The 21,468-nt window shown below is 46.5% G+C and overlaps 1 protein-coding gene across 4 annotated transcripts in view; it reads right to left on the bottom strand.

The window, feature by feature from the left end:
• The window catches only part of FAR1 (fatty acyl-CoA reductase 1), an 81,486-nt gene that overhangs the window by 33,352 nt on the left and 26,666 nt on the right, over positions 1-21,468 (bottom strand). For all 4 annotated transcript variants that reach the window (XM_029059972.1, XM_029059973.1, XM_029059974.2 and 1 more), the window contains exon 2: positions 15,643-15,838. In XM_029059972.1, coding sequence (XP_028915805.1) covers positions 15,643-15,831 — 189 coding nt within the window. In that variant the 5' untranslated portion in view covers positions 15,832-15,838. The remainder of the gene's footprint in view (positions 1-15,642; positions 15,839-21,468) is intronic.

The raw sequence follows: 21,468 nt of genomic DNA, 5'->3' as shown, positions 1-21,468 counted from the left end.
ATATTAAAGAGAGGAACTCTCTACTTTATAAAAACGGCTGCCCGGAATCACAATTCACCAATCTTCAGACTAGTTTACCGGAACACCTAACTTCAGGTGGGGCAGGTGTCAATCTGAGGGCTATGTTTCACCCCCTCCCCACCCCGCCCAGTGGGGACCCCTGCTTTTTGGCTGGACCACCCAATACTCATTCCAGCCCCAAAGTACTTATCAATTGGTAATCAAATAAATGGTATTTATCGAGCAATTACTGTATGCAGAAGACTGTCCTAAGCACTTGGGAGAATACAAAAGAGTCGGTAGACACATTCCCTGCCCATCTCCTATACAAATATTCTTATTCTCTATGATTTCCTCTATCCCTAATCTCTTTTAATGTCCATCTCCCCCTGTAGACAAAGATCCTTTCTTCTTTAATGGCATTTGCTAAACGTTTACTATGTGCCAGACACGGTTCTAAGTGCTGGGGTAGATACAAGGTAATCAAGTTGGACACAATCTCTGTCCCACATGGAGCTTACATTCTTAAGCCCTGTTGTACAGATGAGGAAACTGAGGGCCAGAGAAATTAAGTGACCTGTCCAAGGTCATCCAACAGACAAGGGGCAGAGCTGGGATTAGAACCCAGGTCCTAAGCAAGAAATGAGGCGGAGTCCCTGTCTTCGACCCTTCTAACAAGGGATTCAGAGCTACTTAACCTTCCCCATCCCGCAGGCCTTCTTCTGCTTTTCCTAGCATCAAACATTGAGGGTTCCAGGGACAACAACTTCATTTTGGAAAGGGAACGTGTCTACTAATTCTGCTGTATTGTGCTCTTCCAAGTGCTTAGTATAGTGCCCTGCGCATAGTAAGCCAAGCTCATCCTCTGGACTGTAAGCTCATTGTGGGCAGAGAATGTGTCTGCTTACTGTTATTCTGCACTCTCCCAAATGCTTAATCCAGTGCTCTGCCCACAGGAAGCCCGCGATAAATACGACCGGGTGAAATACGATTCAATGAATCAATGAATGAATACCACTGATTGATCGATAGCTCACTGTGGGCAAGAAAATATACCAATGGTTATATTGTCCTCTCCCAAGTGCTTAGTACAGAGTTCTGCACACATGAAGTGCTCAACAAATACCACTGAGTCACTGAGGCCAAGAGGGGGATACACTGGGAAAAGTAGCAGTCTGGGAGCCAGGAGGCCTGGGTTCTGATTCAGATCCTGCCGCTGACCTGCAGAGTCATCTTGGACAAATTACTTAAACCCTCTTAGCCTTACTTACATCATCAAGAAAATGGGAATTAGTAAGACGGGTAACATGTCTGCCCACTCTTGTATGGTACTCTCCCCAAGTACTTAGTACAGTGCTCTCCACACAGTAAGTGCTTCATAAATATCACTGATGATGATACCTGCCCCATCTATTCTAAAGGGATATGAAGGTAGAAAAATTGCTGTAATCATGGAGGAACAACATAGCTCAGTGGAAAGAACACAGGCTTGGAAGTCGGAGGTCATGGGTTATAATACCGGACCACTTGTCACACTTATCAGATGTGTGCCTCTGGGCAGGCCACTTAACTTCTCTGTGCCTCAGTGGCCTCATCTGTAAAATGGGGTTTAAGACTGTGAGCCCCACGTGGGACAACCTGATTACCTTGTATCATTATTATTATAGTAATATAATTATAGTGCTAGCTGTTATGCACTTACTATGTGCCAAGCACTGGGGTATGTGCGAATTCATCTGATTGGACCTAGTCCCCATTCCTCATAGGGCTTACAATCTCAAAAGGAGAGAGAACAAATATTTTAATTCCCTTTTTACAGGTGAAAAAACGAAGCCCAGGGATTTGCCCAAGGCCATGCAGCAGGCAAGTGCCAGAGTGGGGATTAGGACGCAGGTCTCCTGCCTTCCGCTGAGCTCCTTCCACACTGCTTCCTTGTAGGCATGAAAGCACTTTGATTTTGTCACTGCTGCTTAGGCTGGCTATGATCAATGGTAACCTACCCCACCTTGATTACTGTATCAGCCTCCTTGCTGACCTCCCTGCCTCCTGACTGTCCCTAATCATAATAATAATAATGTTGGTATTTGTTAAGTGCTTACTATGTGCAGAGCACTTTTCTAAGCACTGGGGTAGACACAGGGTAATCAGGTTGTCCCACTTGAGGCTCACAGTTAATCCCCATTTTACAGATGAGGTAACTGAGGCACAGAGAGGTTAAGTGACTTGCCCAGTCGTACAGCTGACAAGTGGCAGAGCCGGCATTCGAACCCATGATCTCTGACTCCCAAGCACAGGGCCTTTCCACTGAGCCACGCCGCTTCCCTACTCCAGCCTACACTTCACTCTGCTGCCTAGATCATTTTTTGACAAAAGCTTTCAGTTCATCTTTCCCCATTCCTCAAGAATCTCCAGGTGCCCATCCAGGGGTTGCCCATCCACTTTTGCACAAAATAGAAACTCCTTACCATCCGCTTTAAAGCACTCAATCACCTTTCCCCCTCCTGCCTCGCCTCATTACTCTCCTATTGCAACCCAACCCACACGCTTTTCTCCTCTAATGCCAACCTACTCACTGTACCTCGATCTCGTCTATCTCGCCGACCCTTCGCCCACATCCTGCCTCTGGCCTGGAACGCCCTCACTCTTCATATCCACCAGTTATTTTCCTGGCTTTCAAAGCCTTATTGAAGGCACATCTCCTCCAAGAGGCCTCTGCTGACTAACTATCCCTTTTCCTCCACTCCCTTCTGCATTGCCCTGACTTGCTCCCTTTATTCATCCCCCCTTCCAGCCGACACAGCACTTATGTCCAGATCTGTCGTATATTTATTTATATTAACACCCGTCTCCCCACTCTAGACCGTAAGTTCATTGTGGGCTGGCAATTCATTCAGTAGTATTTATTGAGCGCTTACTATGCGCAGAGCACTGTACTAAGCACTTGGAATGTACAAATCGGTAACAGATACAGTCCCTGCCCTTTGACGGGCTTACAGTCTAATGGGGGAGACGGACAGACAAGAACAATAGCAATAAATAGAATCAAGGGGATGAACATCTCATTAAAACAATAGCAAATTAATAGAATCAAGGTGATGTACATCTCATTAACAAAATAAATAGGGTAATGAAAATATATACAGTTGAGCGGATGTGAAGGAGAGGGGAGTTCCACTCTGGAAGAATGGTGTGAGCAAGGGGTTGGAGCTGGGAGAGAAAAGATTGAGGCACAGTGGGGAGTTTGGCTGTGATTTGGAGCCTAGTGTGAGAACAGAGTAAATAAGTAAGAGGGAGAGAGCTGGTGGAGGCGATGTGTTTGTTATATTGCTTTAGTGTACTCTGCCAAGCACTTAGGACAGTGTTCTCCACACAGTAACCGCCCAATAAATACAATTGATGGTATGATTCTTTGGTTTATGGCTTCAGCCACCTCTCATTTAAATCAAATTCTATTAGGATAGTTCAACTTCTTTCTTCCACATGCTAAGCACAAGTCAAAATGACTTTTCTAATCTAACTTTCTTAGCTCTGCGACGCTACCAGGTAGGGGTAAGTTACTTGGTGGACGCTGATTGGAAAGGAAAAAGAGACAAAGCACAATATTCCTAGCCAAACGGCACTCCGTCCCTCGTTTCGGAAAGCTCTTTCCTCATCCGAGTGGTAGCCGATGGGTCCTGTCACAGTCGGGCAATGGCCGGGGTCAGGTTTTCCACAGGTGTCCACAGGGAGACGTGGCTACTGGTAGTCAGCACCACCCCCCTTTCTTTTAAATGGCATTTGTTACGCGTTTACTATGTGCCTGGCACTACTGTGCGCAGAGGTAGATACAAGCTGAATCAGGCTGAATACAGCCTAGGTCCCAAGTGGGGCTCACACTTTTATTCCCCATTTTACAGAGGAACTAACTGAGGCATAGAGAATTAAGTGAATCGCCCAAAGTCACACGGGAGACAAGTGGCAGAGATGGGATCAAAACCCAGATTCCATCTGATTCCCCGGCCTGTGTTCTATCCACTAGGCCACGCTGCTTCTTCACCTTGCCCCTTGTTAAGACAAAGATATCAAGACTTAAAATCAAGCCAGGACAGAATGACCCCTGTATCAAACCTCTCCAATGACTCGTCTTACCCTGCCTCCTCAAACAACCTAGTACATCTGCAGGGGCCCTGCTCTGATACTCTTTTTTTTTTTAATTTGTTAAGCACTTACTAGACGCCAGGCACCGTACTAAGCATCAGGGTAGTTAAGAACTAATCAGGGTGGACGCAGTCCTGATCCCACTTGGGGCTCACAGTCTTCATCCCCATTTGACAAAGGTGAGGCCTGGCGAAGTGAAATGACTTGCCCAGGATCACACGGCGGACAAATGGCGGAGGTGGGATTAGAACCCAGGTGCTATTGGGGCAGAGGAAAGCGCAACTCCTTGGGAATCGGGAGCCCTGGTTCTGCCTGTTTGGGGTAGTCCAGCGATGGAGATGGCTTCAGATCTACACTGTCAGCTCGCTGTTGGCAGGGAACGTGTCTGTTACAGTGTTACGCTGTCCTCTCCCAAGCTTTTAGTACAGTGCTCTGCACACAGTAACAGCTCAATAAATACAATTGATGGATTGATCAATCGAAGAACCACTCTAGGGCATTCTGTGAGGGGAAAAGGCCAGCGGGAGAACTGAAAAATAGCTGGCTAATGAACTTGGCAAAGATCACCCTGAGAAGCAGTGAGGCCTAATGGATAGAGCCCGGAACCTGGGAGTCAGAAGGACCTTGGTTTTAATCTCGGCTCCGCCACTCGTCTGCTGTGAGACCATGGAAAAGTCATTTCACTTCTCCAGGTCTCAATTCCCTCATCTGGAAAATGTCTGGGCCTGGGTCAGGGACTGTGTCCAACCAAATTTTCTTGTATCCGCCCCTGTGCTTAGTACGGTGCCTGGCACACAGTATGCACTTTACAAATACCATAATAATAATAATAATAAAAATAATAATGATGATGATATTTGTTTAGTGCTTACTTTGTGCCAAGCACTGCTCTAAGCACTGGGGTAGATACAGGGTAATCGGACTGTCCCGCATGGGCCTCACACTTTTAATCCCCATTTTACAGTTGAGGTAACTGAGGTCCAGAGAAGTTAAGTGACTTGCCCAAAGTCACACAGCGACAAGTGGTGGAGCCGGGATTAGAACCCACGTCCTCTGACTCCCAAGCCCGGGCTCTTTCCACTAAATTACTTTGCTCTGGCGCTTAGTACAGTGCTTGGCGCAAAATGAGAGCTTAAATATCTAATAAAAACAAAAAAAAACAAAACCAGTGGCAACGGGGGCAACTATGTGCCGAGTCATGGTGTTCCAGTAGAGCATTGGCAGTGTGTGGCAGTCGCTAAAACAGAATCAGCCACGTGAAAGCACTTTAGGAATAAAAGCGCTATAGAAAATCGAGTCCGCAACCTATGTTGCTCTTCACAAAGGGTGGCGGCTCTATCCGCCTACTCGTTTGCTGTAATCCCGGCCCCAGTGTGGGGAAGGCGGATGGGGAAAAGAGACGGAGACTTAGCACTGTATTAATCGCATTTATTCTTTTCTGGCTTTTTCTTTTACGGTCCTAAAGTAGTAAGCCCTCAGCAAGTAACTTGAAAAAGAAAAAAGGCAACATGGCTTAGGGGAAAGAGCGCAAGACTGGGAGAGTCAGAGGACCTGCGTTCTAATCCCGGCTCTAATAATAAATAAAAAAATGAATAAATAAATGATGGTATTTGTTAAGCGCTTACTATGTGCCAAGCACTGTTCTAAGCACTGGGGTAGATACAAGGTAATCAGATTGTCCCACGTGGGGCTCACAGTCTTAATCCGCATTTTACAGATGAGGCAACTGAGGTACAGAGAAGTTAAGTGACTTGTCCAAGGTCACATAACAAGTGGCGGAGCCGGGATTAGAATCCACGACCTCTGACTCCCGAGTCGTACTCTTTCCGCTAAGGTTTTAAGGGCTTACTATGTGCCAAGCACTGCTCTAAATGCTGCGGTAGCTATGAGATAATCCCATTTGGGGCTCAATCTAAATCCTATTTTTCAGATGAGGGAACTGAGGCCCAGAGAAATGAAGTGACTTACCCAAGGTCACACCGCAGATAAGTGATCCTTCTGACTCCCAGGCTCTTGCTCTATCCACTAGGCCATGCTCCTTTACAGATGGCTTACGTGGCTCTGTGCTGAGTGACCCTGGGCAAGTGGCTTCAAATCTCTGGGCCTCAGTTCCCTCCGCTGAAAAACGGGCAAGAGCCCTGTGTGGGACAGGGACTGGGTCCAAACTGATCAACTTGTAACTATCCCGGTGGTTGGAATAATAATAATGTTGGTATTTTTTAAGCGCTTACTATGTGCAGAGCACCGTTCTAAGTGCTGGGGTAGACACATGGGAATCAGGTTGTCCCACGTGGGGCTCACAGTCTTAATCCCCATTTTACAGATGAGGTAACTGAGGCACAGAGAAGTTAAGTGACTTGCCCACAGTCACACAGCTGACAAGTGAACAGTGTTTAGCACATAGAAAGCACTTAAGTGCCATAATTATTTTTATTCCCTGCCTGGGCCATGTCCCTGGGGTGGCGGAGGGACTGACTGGGCAATCAGATTGCCCAGTGGCCTCAAGGTTGTCTCTGTTTTTCAAGGCGTGGCACAGGTGGGGAGCGGTAGCCGGGGAGATGCCCCGAGGGGTGGTACACCTACCCGAAACTCCCACGGCACTCCTTTTTTTTCCTTAAATGGTATCTGTTAAGCGCTTATTAGGTTGCCAGGCACTATATTAAGCGCCGAGGTAGATACAAGCTCATCAGGTTGAACGTGAACTATGTCCCATATGGAGCTCACAGACTGAATCCCTTTTCTACAGATGAGGTAATGGGCACAGAAAAATGACATGACTTGCCCAAGGTCAACCGGCAGGCAAGGGGCGGAGTCGGGATTAGAACCCAGGTCTGCCGGCTCCCAGTCCCATGCTCGACCACGTGCTTCTCCCGGCTGTACTTGATATAAAATGATCACGTCAGATCCAGTCGTGGTCTCGCATGAGGCTCAGAGTCTAAGGAGGAGGGAAAACAGGGGCTGAATCTCTAGATGAAGAAACGGAGGTCCAGAGAAGTGACTTGCCCAAGGTAGGTAGGGCCAGAATTAGAACCCAGGTCCCCCGGCTTCCAGCCCCGAGCTCCTTCCACTAAAACCTGCTGCTGGTTGTATGTGGAGTCTGGACTGGTAATCCTAGAGTCGACTACCAAGGAATGCTGTCCTGGTTTAGCCAACCTGAGGTCTGCAAGCTCGTTGTGGGCAGGGAATGGGTCTTTCACCTCTGTTGACCCGCCCTCTCTCAAGCGCTTAACACAGTGCTCTGCACACCATAAGCAATAACCACAATAAATACCACCACCTGACTTGCGCGTCTGTCCTGTATCAAAGAAACCAAGTCTGTGGCAACACTCTCTCTCCCCAAGCCTGACATGACTGCTACACGGTAATAATAATAATTACTCTTTATTATAATTATTGTATTAAAATATTATTATTATGGCATTTGTTCAATTGCTAGGAAAAGTCCAGGAAAACATGGAAGAGACAGACCAGCAGCTAGAAGGATAGACGTCATAACTATAACGGAAGAACCGTTAAAAAGGTTGTGGATTATAGCAGAGGACAGAACGTTCTGGAGAAAGTATATCCACGGAGTGGCTATGAATCGGAAACGACTCGATGGCATTTAATAATAAAAAGTATTTGTTCAATGCTTCCCCTGTGCCAGTCATAGTAGATACAAGATAATTGGGTTAAACACAGTCCTTGTCCCACAAAGGGTTCAAACTCCTCATTGTCATTTTACAGATGAGGGAAGTGAGGCCCAGAGAAGTGAAGTGACTTGCCCAAGGTCACACGGCAGACAAGTGGCAGAGCCGGGATTAGAACCCACGACCTTCTGACTCCCAGACCCGTGCTCTATCTATTAGGCTATGCCGCTTCCATCTGCGCTGAGCCCACGGTCGTGCTCTATGAACACCACTAATGGACTGCTCTCTTTCCAGAGGCACATGGCAGCTTCTACTCCTCGGAACACGGTCACCGTATATTCCAGTCACATCCAAAGCAGAGGGGCAAGGCAGCTGGGGGAGGCATCCTTCCACGTACTAACTCTCCTAGTTAATCATAGTAATAATAATTACTATTATTATGGTATTTATTAAGTGCTTACTATGTGCCAAGCACTGTTCTAAGCACTGGGGTAGATACAAGTTAATCAAGTCGGACACAGTCCCTGTCCTATGTTGGGCTCGCAGTCTTAATCCCCATTTTTACAGATGAGGAAACTGAGGCCCAGAGAAATGAAATGACTTGCCCAAGGTTGTACAGCAGACGTTGGGATTAGAAACCAGGTCATTCTGACTCCCAAGCCCGTGCTCTGTCCACCCGGGCCACACTGGTTCTCGAGGAAGACTATTCAAAACATCAGAGTTTTGATACCTGGGGGAATAATGTACTCTCGCAGCGTACAGTGTTCTGCACACTTTAAGTGCTCAGTCAATACCACTGATTGAAAATGAGTGAAGGCAAAGGTGAGGAAGGGGATGAAGGACGAGACCCAAGAAGAGAATGGAGCTGTTCCAAACATAGAGATTCTGGCAAATGTGCCAAACAGGAAGGAGGAGAAGGAGAGGGAGGTGGGGGGAGGGAGGAAGAAAAGGAAGAGGAAAAAGAGGAGGACATTCCAGGGAATCGGTACTATTCATGACTGGAAATTCGACAACAGTCCCTTGTGGCTTTCCCAAAATCGACCTAATGACCCAAAGGCTGAAAGCAGCTGAAAACAGCATGGTCTAGTGGAAAGAGCATGGGGCTGCGAGTCAGAGGCTCGGAGTTCTAATCCCGGCTCTGACGCTCGCATGCTGTGTGACCTTGAGTGAGTCACTTTATTTCTCGGTGCCTCCGTTTTTTCACCTGTAAATTGGGATTCAATCTTACTCCATCCCCCTGAAGACTGTGAGTCCCATGTGGAACAGGAGCAACAACTAATCTGCCTTGTGTCTACCCCAGTACTTAGTACAGTGCCTGGCACATAATAAGCACTTAAATACCATAATCACTATTAACTGCGAGAAAGGAGATACGGGTGAAGTTAGGGTTTAAAGCCCTCCTAGGCTGATTTGGATGGATCAACTAGTGCCTCTGTTTGACCCCCAACTTTGTTCCCATAATTTTCTTTCATTCATTCATTCATTCATTCATTCAATCATATTTAATGAGTGCTTACAGTGCGCAGAGCACTGTACTAAGTGCTTGGAAAGTACAATTCAGCAATAGAGACAATTTCTGCTCAAACCAGGTTTACAGACTAGAAGGGGGGAAGACAGACATCAAACCAAGTAAAACAAGCATCAAGACAAATAAATAGACTTATAGTTATATACATATACATATATGTATATAACTATAAGTCTATTTATTTATATATATATTATATATATATAAGTGCTGTGGGGATGGGAGAGAGAGCATGGCCCAGTGGAAAGAGTCCAAGCCTGGGAGTCAGAGGACCTGGGTTCTAATCCCGGCTCTTCCATTTGCTTGCTTGTTCTATGACCTCGGGCAAATCTCTTGGCTGCTCTGGGTCTCAATTTCCTCAACTAAAATGGGGATTAAATCTCACTCCCTCCTACTTAAACTATGAGCCCCATGTGGGACAGGTACTGCATCCAACCCCAAACCTGCATATACCCCAACGGTGCGTGACACGTAGTAAGTGCTTAACAAATACCATTTTTTTAAAAAAAGAAGGAAACAAGTTAGCTGAAAGAACAGGCATGAGTGAATAATTGGATTTATTTGGCAGTAAGTCAACCGGCAGACCTTTCCTTATTTAGTTCAACAGCAGATGATCTTTTAAATGATCCCTGCATTTATTTTTATTTCCCTTCCTCTTAAGTAGCATGGGCTCCATGCATTTCTAATGGAGTCCACAGATCATCACCATAATATAGTATTTATTATGCACTCAGGTATACTTTTGCTATCTCAAAACAAATCAGATTAACCATCGTGTCCTAGGAGAGCTGCCCAATGAAAAATGCTCTATTAACACGTCCCCACAGCAGGCTCTATTTGGGCAGAAATCCAAAACACCTCAAGATAGGAAGATGGTATTTGGATAGTATTGGCTGAGAGTTTCCTGTGAGAAGATCACTATACTAAGCTCTTGGGGTGGGGGAGTTGACTACAACAGAATTGGTAGATACGTTCCCAGCCCACCAGGGGCTTGTAGTCTACAGGGGGAGTCAGATGTTAAAATAAGTTACGGATATTTCCATAAACGCTGTGGAGCTGAATATCAAGTGCTCAAAGGATACAGATCCAAGCCAAAGGAAGAAGGAGCAGGGGAAATGAAGGCCTAGTCAAGAAAGAACTCTTGGAGGAGATGGGATTTTAATAGGGCTCTGAAGGTGGGGAGAGGGGTGGTCTGTCATAGACAAAGGGGGAAGGGGTTTCCACGCTGGAGGGAAGAAGTAGGTAGGGGGTCGGTGGCGACAGTCTAAATCGAGGTACGGCAAGTAAGCTGGCACTGGAGGGGCGAAGTGCGCGGGCTGGGTTGCAGCAGAAAATGAGCGAGGTAAGGTGGGAAGGGGAGAGCTGAGTCCTCTAAACCTCATAAGCTCCTTATGGGCAGGGAATGTGTCTGCTAATTCTGTTGCACTGTACTTTCCCAAGCGCTTCGTACACGCACGTAGTGAGCACTCAATAAAAACCGCAGATTTGAAATCCATCTTCCGTTGGGCTGGCCCCCACATCATCCCAGGCAGTGTTGGTGGTTGTGAAGGCAAGACGTGAGGGTCACTGGCGGGATGTCAGAGAAGGGGGGAAGTGTGAATATTTGCTTACACTCCGTCAGGAGAGGTGTGGAGAAGCTGCTCGGGAGACGGAAGGGGACGCCGTTCTCGGACTGGGGAGCCCTGAGGAAAACAGTGTGGTTGCCTTAGAGGGGCGGGGGGCAGAGAAGGGGGACCCCGTGAAGGGATTCTAGGGACAACCAGAGGCAGAGAAAGACCACGGAGCTTCCGGGAGCCTCCCCGATGTTACTGTTACTAGTATTCTGGTGCTTCTTAAGTGCTTACTATGTGTCACGCATTCTTCTAAGCGCTGGGATATATATATGTTAATCAAGACAGACATAGCCCCTCGGGGTTGGGGGGGAAGCATGGGACCTCTGTCCTCTGGTAAGGGAGGGGACACCAAACTTCTGTCTTCTGGGGGAGCACCGGATTGTGAGCCCCACGTGGGACAGTGACTGTGTCCAACCTGAATATCTTGCGTCTACCCCAGCACTTAGAACAATGTCTGGCACATAATAAGCACTTAACAAATACCAAAAAAAAAATAAAATAAAAATAAAAAAAACTCTATTCTCCAAGTGATACAGGGTGGTCATACAAGGTAACAATCCTCTGGGGGAAAAGCTTCATCTTGACAAATGGGAGCCGGGGAGCCACTGGCCAGTTTTAGGGCCAAGAGTACCACAGCCCTTTCCAAACTGTTTTTCCAGGTGGGACTGACCCTTCTCGGTGGGAACAGCAGCAGGAACTCTATGATTTCCAGACACGCCGATCCCAGCGATGGGCAATGACCCGGCAGCACCTCTCAACGCTCCAGAAAAGAACGACTAGCAAGCTAAGCTGACTCCCCTTCTTAGAGTCTGTTGATTCTCTTCAACTGAAAGAGTCAATTTAGCACAAGTTTTTCTATAGGGTACATATCGTCTCAAAAAAACCCAAACAACAACAAAAAACCTCGGCACACATACCAGTGAAATATCTTTGTCTTTAGAAAGAGACAATTAAAGCTATTTATTATTTATTGCTATTGTTTTTGTCTCTGTCTCCCCTTATTAGTCTGTAAGCCCGTCAATGGGCAGGGACTGTATCTGTTGCCGATTTGTACATTCCCAGTGCTTAGTACAGTGCTCTGCACATAGTAAACGCTCAATAAATACTATTGAATGAATGAATGAATGAATGAATAAACCTCAGACCATGGAGCCACAGCTCAGACTTTTGAGTTATGCGAAGAGTCCTAAGTTTTGAATCTTTGAAAGATAAAGTATCCAGCTTCTAGCACAAGGGGGACACTTGAATAGGAACTGAAAATGAGCCAAGACAATACGGTTGCAGGAACACCGACCTCAATTGAGAAAAGCGAGCGCTCTTATCCGAAGGAATTGGATATGGTCCTAGGGTTTGGAAAGCAGTTGCCAAACACTCAGCATATAACTTCAAAACAGTGGACAAACGAAAAGGCACTTTGCAGACAACTTGAGTAGATGATGATAACATTGAGTTATCCTGTCTGCCTCCTTTCTCCTCAATAAAAAAAAAAATCAATCTATTGGTACTTATTAAGCACCTCAGTGTACAGAACACTGTGCTATGTGCTTAGGAAAGTCCAATATGACATAATTGTAAGACACGATCCCTGTACACAAGAGGCCTACTAGTCACAGGGAACTTACAAGTCCTGATCCATAAGGTCCCAAACCTCACAGCGTGCTTGAAAAAGTTGGTGATTAGAGGTACCAAAGGACGGAGCCATTCTTTCCAAATGTGAAACACACCTGCCCAAAAGTCTGTTTGGCTAAGGTACATGAAACAAGGAATAACTCGACCTTTTTTTCCAGGCAGGTCTGGCTCTTGATGGGCAGTTTTTTTGTGTTGGTTTTTTTCCAATTTCACGTTCAATGAAAAGAGGATTGATTAGTGGATAGAGCACAGGCCTGGGAGTCAGGAGGACTTGGGTTCTAGTCCTGGCTCCACCATTTGTCTGTTGTGTGACCTCTGGCAAGTCACTTCACTTCTCTGTCACTCAGTTCCCTACCCTGTAAAAAGGGATTAAGACTGTGAGCCCCATCTGGGATATGGACTGTGTCTAACCTGATTACCTTGAATCCACCCCAGTGATTAGAACAATGCCTGTCACATAATAAGCGCTTAAATTCCATAAAAAAAAAGGGAATAAGGTTTCGTGTTTACAATGAACTTTCCCTAGTGACTCTGTGTTTTGCACAAAGCAGATTCTCAATAAATATCATTGATACCTTTTAGACTGTAAGCACATTATGGGCAGGGAACATGCATGCTCATTCTGTTGTATTGTATTCTCCCAAGTGCTTATTAGAATGCTCGGCACATAGTAAGAGCTCAATAAATACCACTGATTGATCAGAAAGGAAGTAGCCTATAAGTTACACTGTAAGCTCCTTGAGGGCAGGGATCATGTCTACCAACTCTATGGTACTCTCCCAAGTGCTCAGTATAGGGCACTACACGCAGTAAGTGCTCAACAAATTATATTCATAATTTATTTATATTAATGTCTGTCTCCCCCTCTAGACCGTAAGCTCATTTTGGGCATGGAATGCGCCTTCCAATTGTTATATTGTACTCTCCCAAGGCTTAGTATAGTGCTCTGCACACAGTGAACACTCAATAAATATGACTGATTGAATAAGTGCCACTGAGTAGAGACAAAGATTGACTACAGCTGCTCTAAATATCTCAGATAGAAAATGGGAAAGCAAAGTCCATTTTAATGTCAACTATAAAGGATCAATTTACCTTCATACTATGCCTCGATCTCACTTATCTCACTGCCGACCCCTTGCCTACATCCTACCTCTGGCCTGGAACGCCCTCCCTCCTCAAATCCAATGGACAATGACTCTCCCCCCATTTCAGGGTCTTATTGAAGGCACATCTCCTCCAGGAGGCCTTCCCTAAGCCCCCTCTTTCATCTTCTCCCACTCCTTTCTGCATGGCCCTGACTAGTTCCCTTTGTTCTTTCCCACTCCCAGCCCCACAGCACTTATGCACAGATCTGTAATTTATTTATGTTAATGTCACCCTGCTTTTAGACTATAAGCTTGCTGTAGGCAGGGAGTTTGTTTATTGTTATACTGTACTCTCCCAAGCACTGAGAAGCAATAACATGGCTTGAGAAGTAGCACCGCTTAGTGGAGAGAACATGGGGCTGGGAGTCAAAAGGTCATGGAGTCTAATCCTGACTCCATCATTTGTCTGCTGTGTATCTTGGACAAGTCACTTCACTTCTTTGGGCCTCAGTTACCTCATCTGTAAAATGGGGATTGAGACTGGGAGCCCCACGCAGGACAGGGACAGTGTTCAACCTGATTTGCTTGTATCCACCCCAGGGCTTAGTACACTGCCTGGCACAAAGTAAGCGCTTAACAAATACCATAATTATTATTATTATTAGACTAAGACATCATCCACACTAATTCTCTCGTTCCAAATCAAACCCTCCTCGAGGTCCACCAATGCTTTACGGACTCTGCGGTACTCCAAGAAATGGTGCTCTGTGGCCTGAACAAATTCCACCATCACCAGGTTAAGTCCTCACACTCACTATCGTGCCAGCCATTTCCCACAGGACTCGTGTTATTTTACTGTGGTTATGCCATCCCAGGGTGATACATCAATGTCACAGATAACATCACTGGAAAAAAAAAACCCAAAACAAAAACAGATGGCCCATCAATTCTGATCTCTCTGGTCCTAACTGGCCATAACTGCTGAAGCTTCTTCGACAGCTGCAGCATCATGGAGTCCTGCATACCCACTTCCATATCCATCGACGGCATTTACGGAGGGCTTACTGCATACACTTAGAAGTGTACAGTATGACAGACTTGGTATACACGTTCCCTGCTCCCAAAGAGCTGATATGTGGGATAGAGCTTTGTGAATATATTTCTCTTGAGAGTCAGTCTATCGTATTTACTGAGCACTTACTGTGTGCAGAGCACTGTCCTGAGCACTTGGGAGAGTACAGTACAGTAATAAACAAACTGCCTGCCTGCAATGAGCTTTCAATCTAGAGAGGTGGACACCTTCGACCTGGATGAAGTAAAATGGAAGTAAAGTTAATGAAGTAAAATTGACCCCCCTCAGGGACAATTTCTGACCCCTGGATGGATGCCTTATCTTCTCCCAAGCCCCCATTCCCTCTTTCCTGCTCCGCTAACCACCTGATAATAATTGTGGGATCTGTGAAGCGCTTACTATGTGCCAGGCACTGTACTAAGCACTGGGGAGGGTACGAGCAAACTGGGTTGGACTGATATGGGGCTCACAGTCTTAATCCCCATTTTGAAGAGAGAACTGAGGCCCAGAGAAGTGAAGTGACTGGGCCAGCATCTCACAGCAGACATGGAGTGGAGCTAGGATTAGAACATAGGTCTTTCTGATTCCCAGGCGATGCTCTATCCACTAGGCCACGCAGTTTCTCACCTCTTACAATTTTCTCTGCCTTTCACTCCCATCCCCCAGTTGCGGTTTTAAAACTTGAGTCCCCATTTTCCCCCGGTTCCTCATGCAACCTCCTCCTACCCGCAACCTGGGAGCTTTGGAGTCAGGGGAAAAAAGAGGGACATGGCTGCTGTCCAGTCGATGCTTAGGGGTTGAAATTCTGAAACGGGCTCTATGTGCCAGAAGGTTATCTTCAGTTACCGAGAACGTCCCTTACTTCTTAAGCAAAGCGCAGCCCGTATGGGAATTTAAAAAAACTCAGGTAGCCTCCATCATGGAGAGGGTGGCTACTGTGACTCACCTTCCCGCTGAGTAATTCCTCCACTCGCTCTTGAGGGGTTTGCCCGGCTTTCTGCCTCACCAACACGTACACGGACTTCACCTGAGGACACGATCTCAATAACTTCTCCAGAAGCACCTTCCCCAAGAAGCCGGTAGCTCCAGTGAGGAGGATAGACTTCCCTTCGTAGTATTCTGGGATCGAAACCATCCTGACCCTAAGGAAAAGAGGAGAGAGGGATCTTTAAAAATGAACACCAGCCACATCGGAGCATCGAGAACCTTCTTGGACAGAGGCTTGAGCAGAAAAGTAGGTGTTCTGAGTGAGTGAAATAACCGGACCAAACCAACACTAAAGGGACTGACAGTGAGCGCACTGCGGGTAGAGAATGGGTCGGTCAACTTTGTGTATGAATCGGTCAACTTTGTGAATGATACGTACTCTCCAGAGCCTTTAGTTACAGTGCTCTGCGCAAAGCGAGCGCTCGATAAATGCCACTGATTGATCATGGCTACTTTCTCTAATCTGTATTAAAACAACAGGACGGAAAGAATGTTTCAGGTCAATACAATGACGAAAAGGGTTCCCGCTGAGAACAACAAAAGTACTGAGGTCTTAGAAAGTGATTACTGAGATACCGATTTGAGCAGGACAAAATAAGGCTCAACTGAGTCTGTACAAAGTGTCAAACACTACACTAAGCGGGAGGATCGATAAAAGATAAGCAGGTCCCATATGGGGCTCATGGTCTAAGTAGGAGGGAAAACAGGTAGGTACTGAATCCCCATTTTGTGACTGAGGGAATGGAGGCCCAGGAGTGAAGTGACTTGTCCAAATTCAACAGAGCAGACAAGTTGCGGGAAGAGTAGGTACAAGTTAATTAGGTTGGTCACAGTCCCTGTCCTGCATGGAGCTCGCAAAATCTAAGTAGGAGGGAGAACACGTATTTAATCCCCATTTTACAGTTAAGAAAATTGAGGCACAGAGAAGTGAAGCGACTTGCCCGAGGTCACACAGAAGGCAACTGGCAGAGAATCCAGGTCCTCTTACTCCAGGCCCATGCTCTTTCCACTAAGCCAGTCAATCAGTCAATAGTATTTACTGAGTGCTTACTGTGTGCAGAGCATGGTACTAAGCACTTGGGAGAGTACAATATAACAGTAAACAGAGACACATTCCCTGCTACGCCTAGTTTACAGTCCAGAGTGGGAGATTAGACATTAAAATGAATAAAATGGCAGAAATGGATATAAATGCTGTGGGGGGAGGGGATGAATAAAGGGAACAAGTCAGGGTGATGCAGAAGGGAGTGGGAGAAGAAGAAAAGGAGGGCTTAGTCAGGGAAGGCCTCTTGGAGATGTGCCTTCAATAAGGCTTTGAGGCAGAGAGAGTAACTGTAGGCTACCCTGCTTCTCATTTCTTACTTTGATATTCTAGAACAATTTCTCGTGAACTTTTGGACTTTTCTAGGAATGGAAACCCACCTGAAAAATTGAATATGTATATGTGACAACGGCAAGTGAGAAAATCAGTTCTAAGAAAAGGGACTGCTGTTCTGTGAGATGCAACGTGGCTTAGTGGATAGAACAGGGGCCTGGGAGTCAGGAGGACCTGGGCTCCAACCCAGCTTTGCCACTCGTCTGCTGTGTGACCTTGGGCAAATCATTTCACTTCTTTGTGCTTCAATTATTTCCTCTGTAAAATGGGAATAAAGACCGAGAGCCATACGGGACATGGACTGTGTCCAACCTCATTAGCTTGCCTCTACCCCGGCACTTGAAACTGTGCCTAGCACATAGAAAACGCTTAATACCATGACAAAAAAAAACCCAACAAACCAACAAAAAAACCAGAACTGATCCCTTTTGGATATGGTAGTCAAACCCTTCTGGAAAAGTCTCTGAGGGGAATATTTATTTTGTCAAAATCAAGTTTCCTGTAATCTTCATAAAATGAATAAAGGGAGTGATCTTGCCAGGGATTTTTAATATACACTGTTAAAATGACTTTCCTATATGTTGCATAAATGAGGATTACTGAAACGGAACATCATGGATTCAAAACCAACTATACCTCACCATTTTATATGAAAGGATAATAGCATTTGAATCAGAGCCCAATCAAATCGATGGTATTTACTGAGCACTTACTGTGTGCAGAGTACTGTACGAAGCACTTGGGAGAGTACAGCAGAGTTACTAGGACTGTTTCCCTGTCCACAGTGGATTTACAGGATAGAGGTGGAGATCGACATCTGAATAAATTACGGATACGTACATAAGTGTTTCGGGGGGCGAGGGCGACGTGAATATCAAGTACCCGAAGTGTACAGATCCAAGTGTGCAGGTGACGGAGAAGGGAGAGGGAGTCGGGGGAAAGCGGATTTAATCAGGGAATTACATCAGATGTTATGGCGTAATTAAGTCAGAACGCCCATATTCTCCATTTCCCTGAAGCGGCAACGCACATGTCCGGACCAATTTTATCCGCATTGTTTTATAGCTCCAGAGTACAGCAAAGGTGCAGGCAGGGAGCAAGTGGTTGAATGCCTCTGTGGTATTGTACTCTCCTAAGCGCTTAGTACAGTGCTCTGCACATAGCAAGCACTCGATAAATACCACTGCTTGAATCAGAGCTCTGGAAAGGCTTTCTGGAGTCCCAGCGAAAGAGGCCCTTGAGACTGGAATGGCAAAATACCACTTGAGCTGGATTCAGATCAAACTCTTTTGTCATCCAAGAAGCTTCAGGCTGAGGGCCAAGAGGGGAGCAGGAGAGAGGAGGGAAGAAAAAAGCAGGCGTTCAGAACTTCCGGCAGCCACAGAGAAGCCCCGCTAATAATAATCACAATCATAATGATTGTGGTATTTGTGAAGTGCTTAGAATGGCATTGTACTAAGCGCTGTGGGAGGGGATATAAGCAAATCGGGTTGGACACAGTCCCCTGTCCCACATCAAGCTCACAGTCTTCATCCCCATTTTCCAGATGAGGTGACTGAGTCCCAGAGAAGTGAAGTGACTTGCCCAAGGTCACACAACAGACAAGTGGAAGCCTGTGCTCTAACCAGTAGACCATGTCCCGGTGACCGTTAAGAGAGAGCCTGGATCCATTTCCAGTCCCAACCAGATTCATTTCCAGTCCAGCTGGTAGTCTGGATGAGAAGCAGCAAGGCATTGTGGATACAGCACAGGCCTGGGAATCAGAAGATCACGGGTTCTAATCCCGGGTCTGCCGCTTGTCTGCTGTTTGACTTTGGGCACATCACTTCACTTCTCTGGGCCTCAGTTCCCTCATCTGTCAAACAGGAATTGAGACTGTGAGCCCCCATGGGACAGGGGCTGTGTCCAACTCAATGTGCTTATATCCACCCCAGTACTTGGTCCAGTGCCTGGCACATGGTAAGCGCTTAACAAATACCACAGTTATCATCATCACTGTTGTTATTTTTATGATGATGTCCCAGGCCAGGGCTAAGATGGATGTCCAACGCTTCCAAGCTGCCAACCGGTAGGTCGATTCTGCTCCACTCTGGGCACCCCCCCTTTCCAACTTGTACACCTGGGAGCCCTCCCTGCCCCAGGGAGCAGGGGGTTGCCTAGAGATCTCAGCTCAGCACGATGCCCTCTGCCATGGGTCCAGTGGAGCTTCAGACCGGTATGCCAAGATGCCCCGTCACTGCCGTGCCACTCTTCTACATAAGTTTCTTGTAAGCGGGGAACCTGTCTACCAACTCTGTTGTATTGTACTCTCCCAAGCACCTAGTACGGTAGCTGGCACACAGTAAGCGCTCGATAAATACGACGGAATGAATGAATAATAACAACAATGGTGGGATTTGTTAAGTGCGTATTATGTACTAAGCGCTGGGGTGGACACTAGCAAATCGGGTTGGACACAGTCCCCGTCCCACATGGGGATCAGAACCTTTATGCCCATTTTACCGATGAGGTAAATGAGGCACAGAGAAGTGCCTCGGTTGCTCAAGGTCACACTGCAAGCAAGCGGCGGAGCCAGGATAAGCACTCAGGTCCTTCTGATGCCCAGGTCCGGGCCTTATCCACAAGACCGAGCTGCTTCTCTAAGTTTTCAAGGGTCCAAATCTTGACTTCTGTTGTCCTTCGTAGAACGTCCCGTGGCCTTAGTGATTTGTGGGGAAACAGATCTGGACTCCAGCATGCCAGTGAGGCTGGAGACACGTAACGAGTGTACTATTTGTAGCTTTTTCCATTTTCCCAGTGCAATTATCACAGCATTTACCTCCTACAAATTATCCAACTGCTCCTACTCCCAGGATGTTTGTTGCCCTGGGGGACGGAAATAAGCCACACCTGTTCGGCCGGGTGAAGTATTACCTCTTTTCGCTTCTCAGTCCAGTGTCCTCCGAGGCCCCTGGCTCCGGTCCAAGGAAGGGTCTATTACTTTACCTCAGGACAGTCTCTATTTCTTCCCCAACTGCTGCACCTTCCAAGTTCATTCAATCATGCTTACTGAGCACTTACTGGGCACAGAGCACTGTTCTAAGGCCTTGGGGGAGTGCGACACAGCAATAAACAGGCACATTCCCTGCCCACAACCAACTTACGGTCTAGAGGGGCTGAGACAGGGAGGGGTGGATAGCACAGGCTCTCTGGAGTCTGGAGAAGCCGTGTGCCCAGCTGACAGACAATAATTAATAACTGTATTTGTTAAGCGCTTACTATGTAAAAGAGACAGAGGAGGCAAAAATGAAATGGGAATTGACAAAAAAACAAGGAGAGTAGGAAGTGGAGCCAGACGGAATGAGAAAGAATCCAAATCTGACAGGGAAGGAGACAGTTAGAAGGAAAAGGGGAGGAGAAAGGGAGAGGATGAAGAAACAGAAGGGGAAATTGAGAAGAGAGTGGTTAGTCAAAGTTTCCAACAGTGACAGACAAATAGAGAAAGTCCGGAAACTACCCCTAGGAGGTTGAGGATAGGTGGTTTTTTTTTTTTTCTAGTTTTAGAATCACTTACTAAATCCCTAATCTCTTAAATCTCCTTAATCTACATCTGGACTCCCCACCCAAGCTTGGAGAGGAGGAAAACTTCTGAACCCTTTAAACTAGAAGGCAGTGCAGACACTTGCAAACACAAGTGAAACTAATGCTTGAGAAAGGCACACCATTCATTCAATCGTATTTATTGAGTGCTTACTGGGTGCACAGCACTGTGCTAAGCGCTTGGGAGAGTACGATACAACAACCTGAGTTACAACGAAGGAAAGAATGGCAAGGATTAGGAGAATCAGGGTGGCCTAGTGGCTGGAGCACGGGCCTGGGAGTCAGGGGGACCTGGGTTCTCATCCCGGCTCCGCCACTTGTCCGCTGTGTGACCTTGGGCGACTCAATCTGCTTCTCCGGGCCTCGGTTCCCTCATCTGGAAAATGGGGATGAAGACGGTGAGTCCCATGTGAGACGGACTGTGCCCAACCTGATTAGCTTGTATCTCCCCCAGTGCTTAGTACAGTGCCTGGCACACAGTATGCACTTAACATATACCATTAAAAAAAAGCGAATTGGGGAAACTAGTAGTGTTTCAAAGCTCCCCCAGATCACAATCTCTGGGGAAGTACTTTGGCTGTGGAAAAGGAAAAGCTACATTTCACTCAGCTCCTGTCATCTGCACCTCTTGTGACTGGGTCCTCCATGCAGTTTATGAATTGGGAAACGAGTTGCCTGAGTTCTATTATTAACAATAAAAATAATATTAATCGTGGTATTGGTTAAGCACTTCCCATGTGCCAGGCACTGCACTAAGCGCTGGGGTGGAAACAAGCAAATTGGGTTGGACAGAGTCCCTGTCCCACATGGGGCTCGCAGTCTAAACAGAAA

The sequence above is a fragment of the Ornithorhynchus anatinus genome, chromosome 3 (assembly GCF_004115215.2).
Source record: "Ornithorhynchus anatinus isolate Pmale09 chromosome 3, mOrnAna1.pri.v4, whole genome shotgun sequence".
Taxonomy (NCBI): domain Eukaryota; kingdom Metazoa; phylum Chordata; class Mammalia; order Monotremata; family Ornithorhynchidae; genus Ornithorhynchus; species Ornithorhynchus anatinus.
The sequence above is the reverse complement of the archived record's forward strand: the minus strand, read 5'-3'. Positions and strand labels throughout refer to the sequence as shown.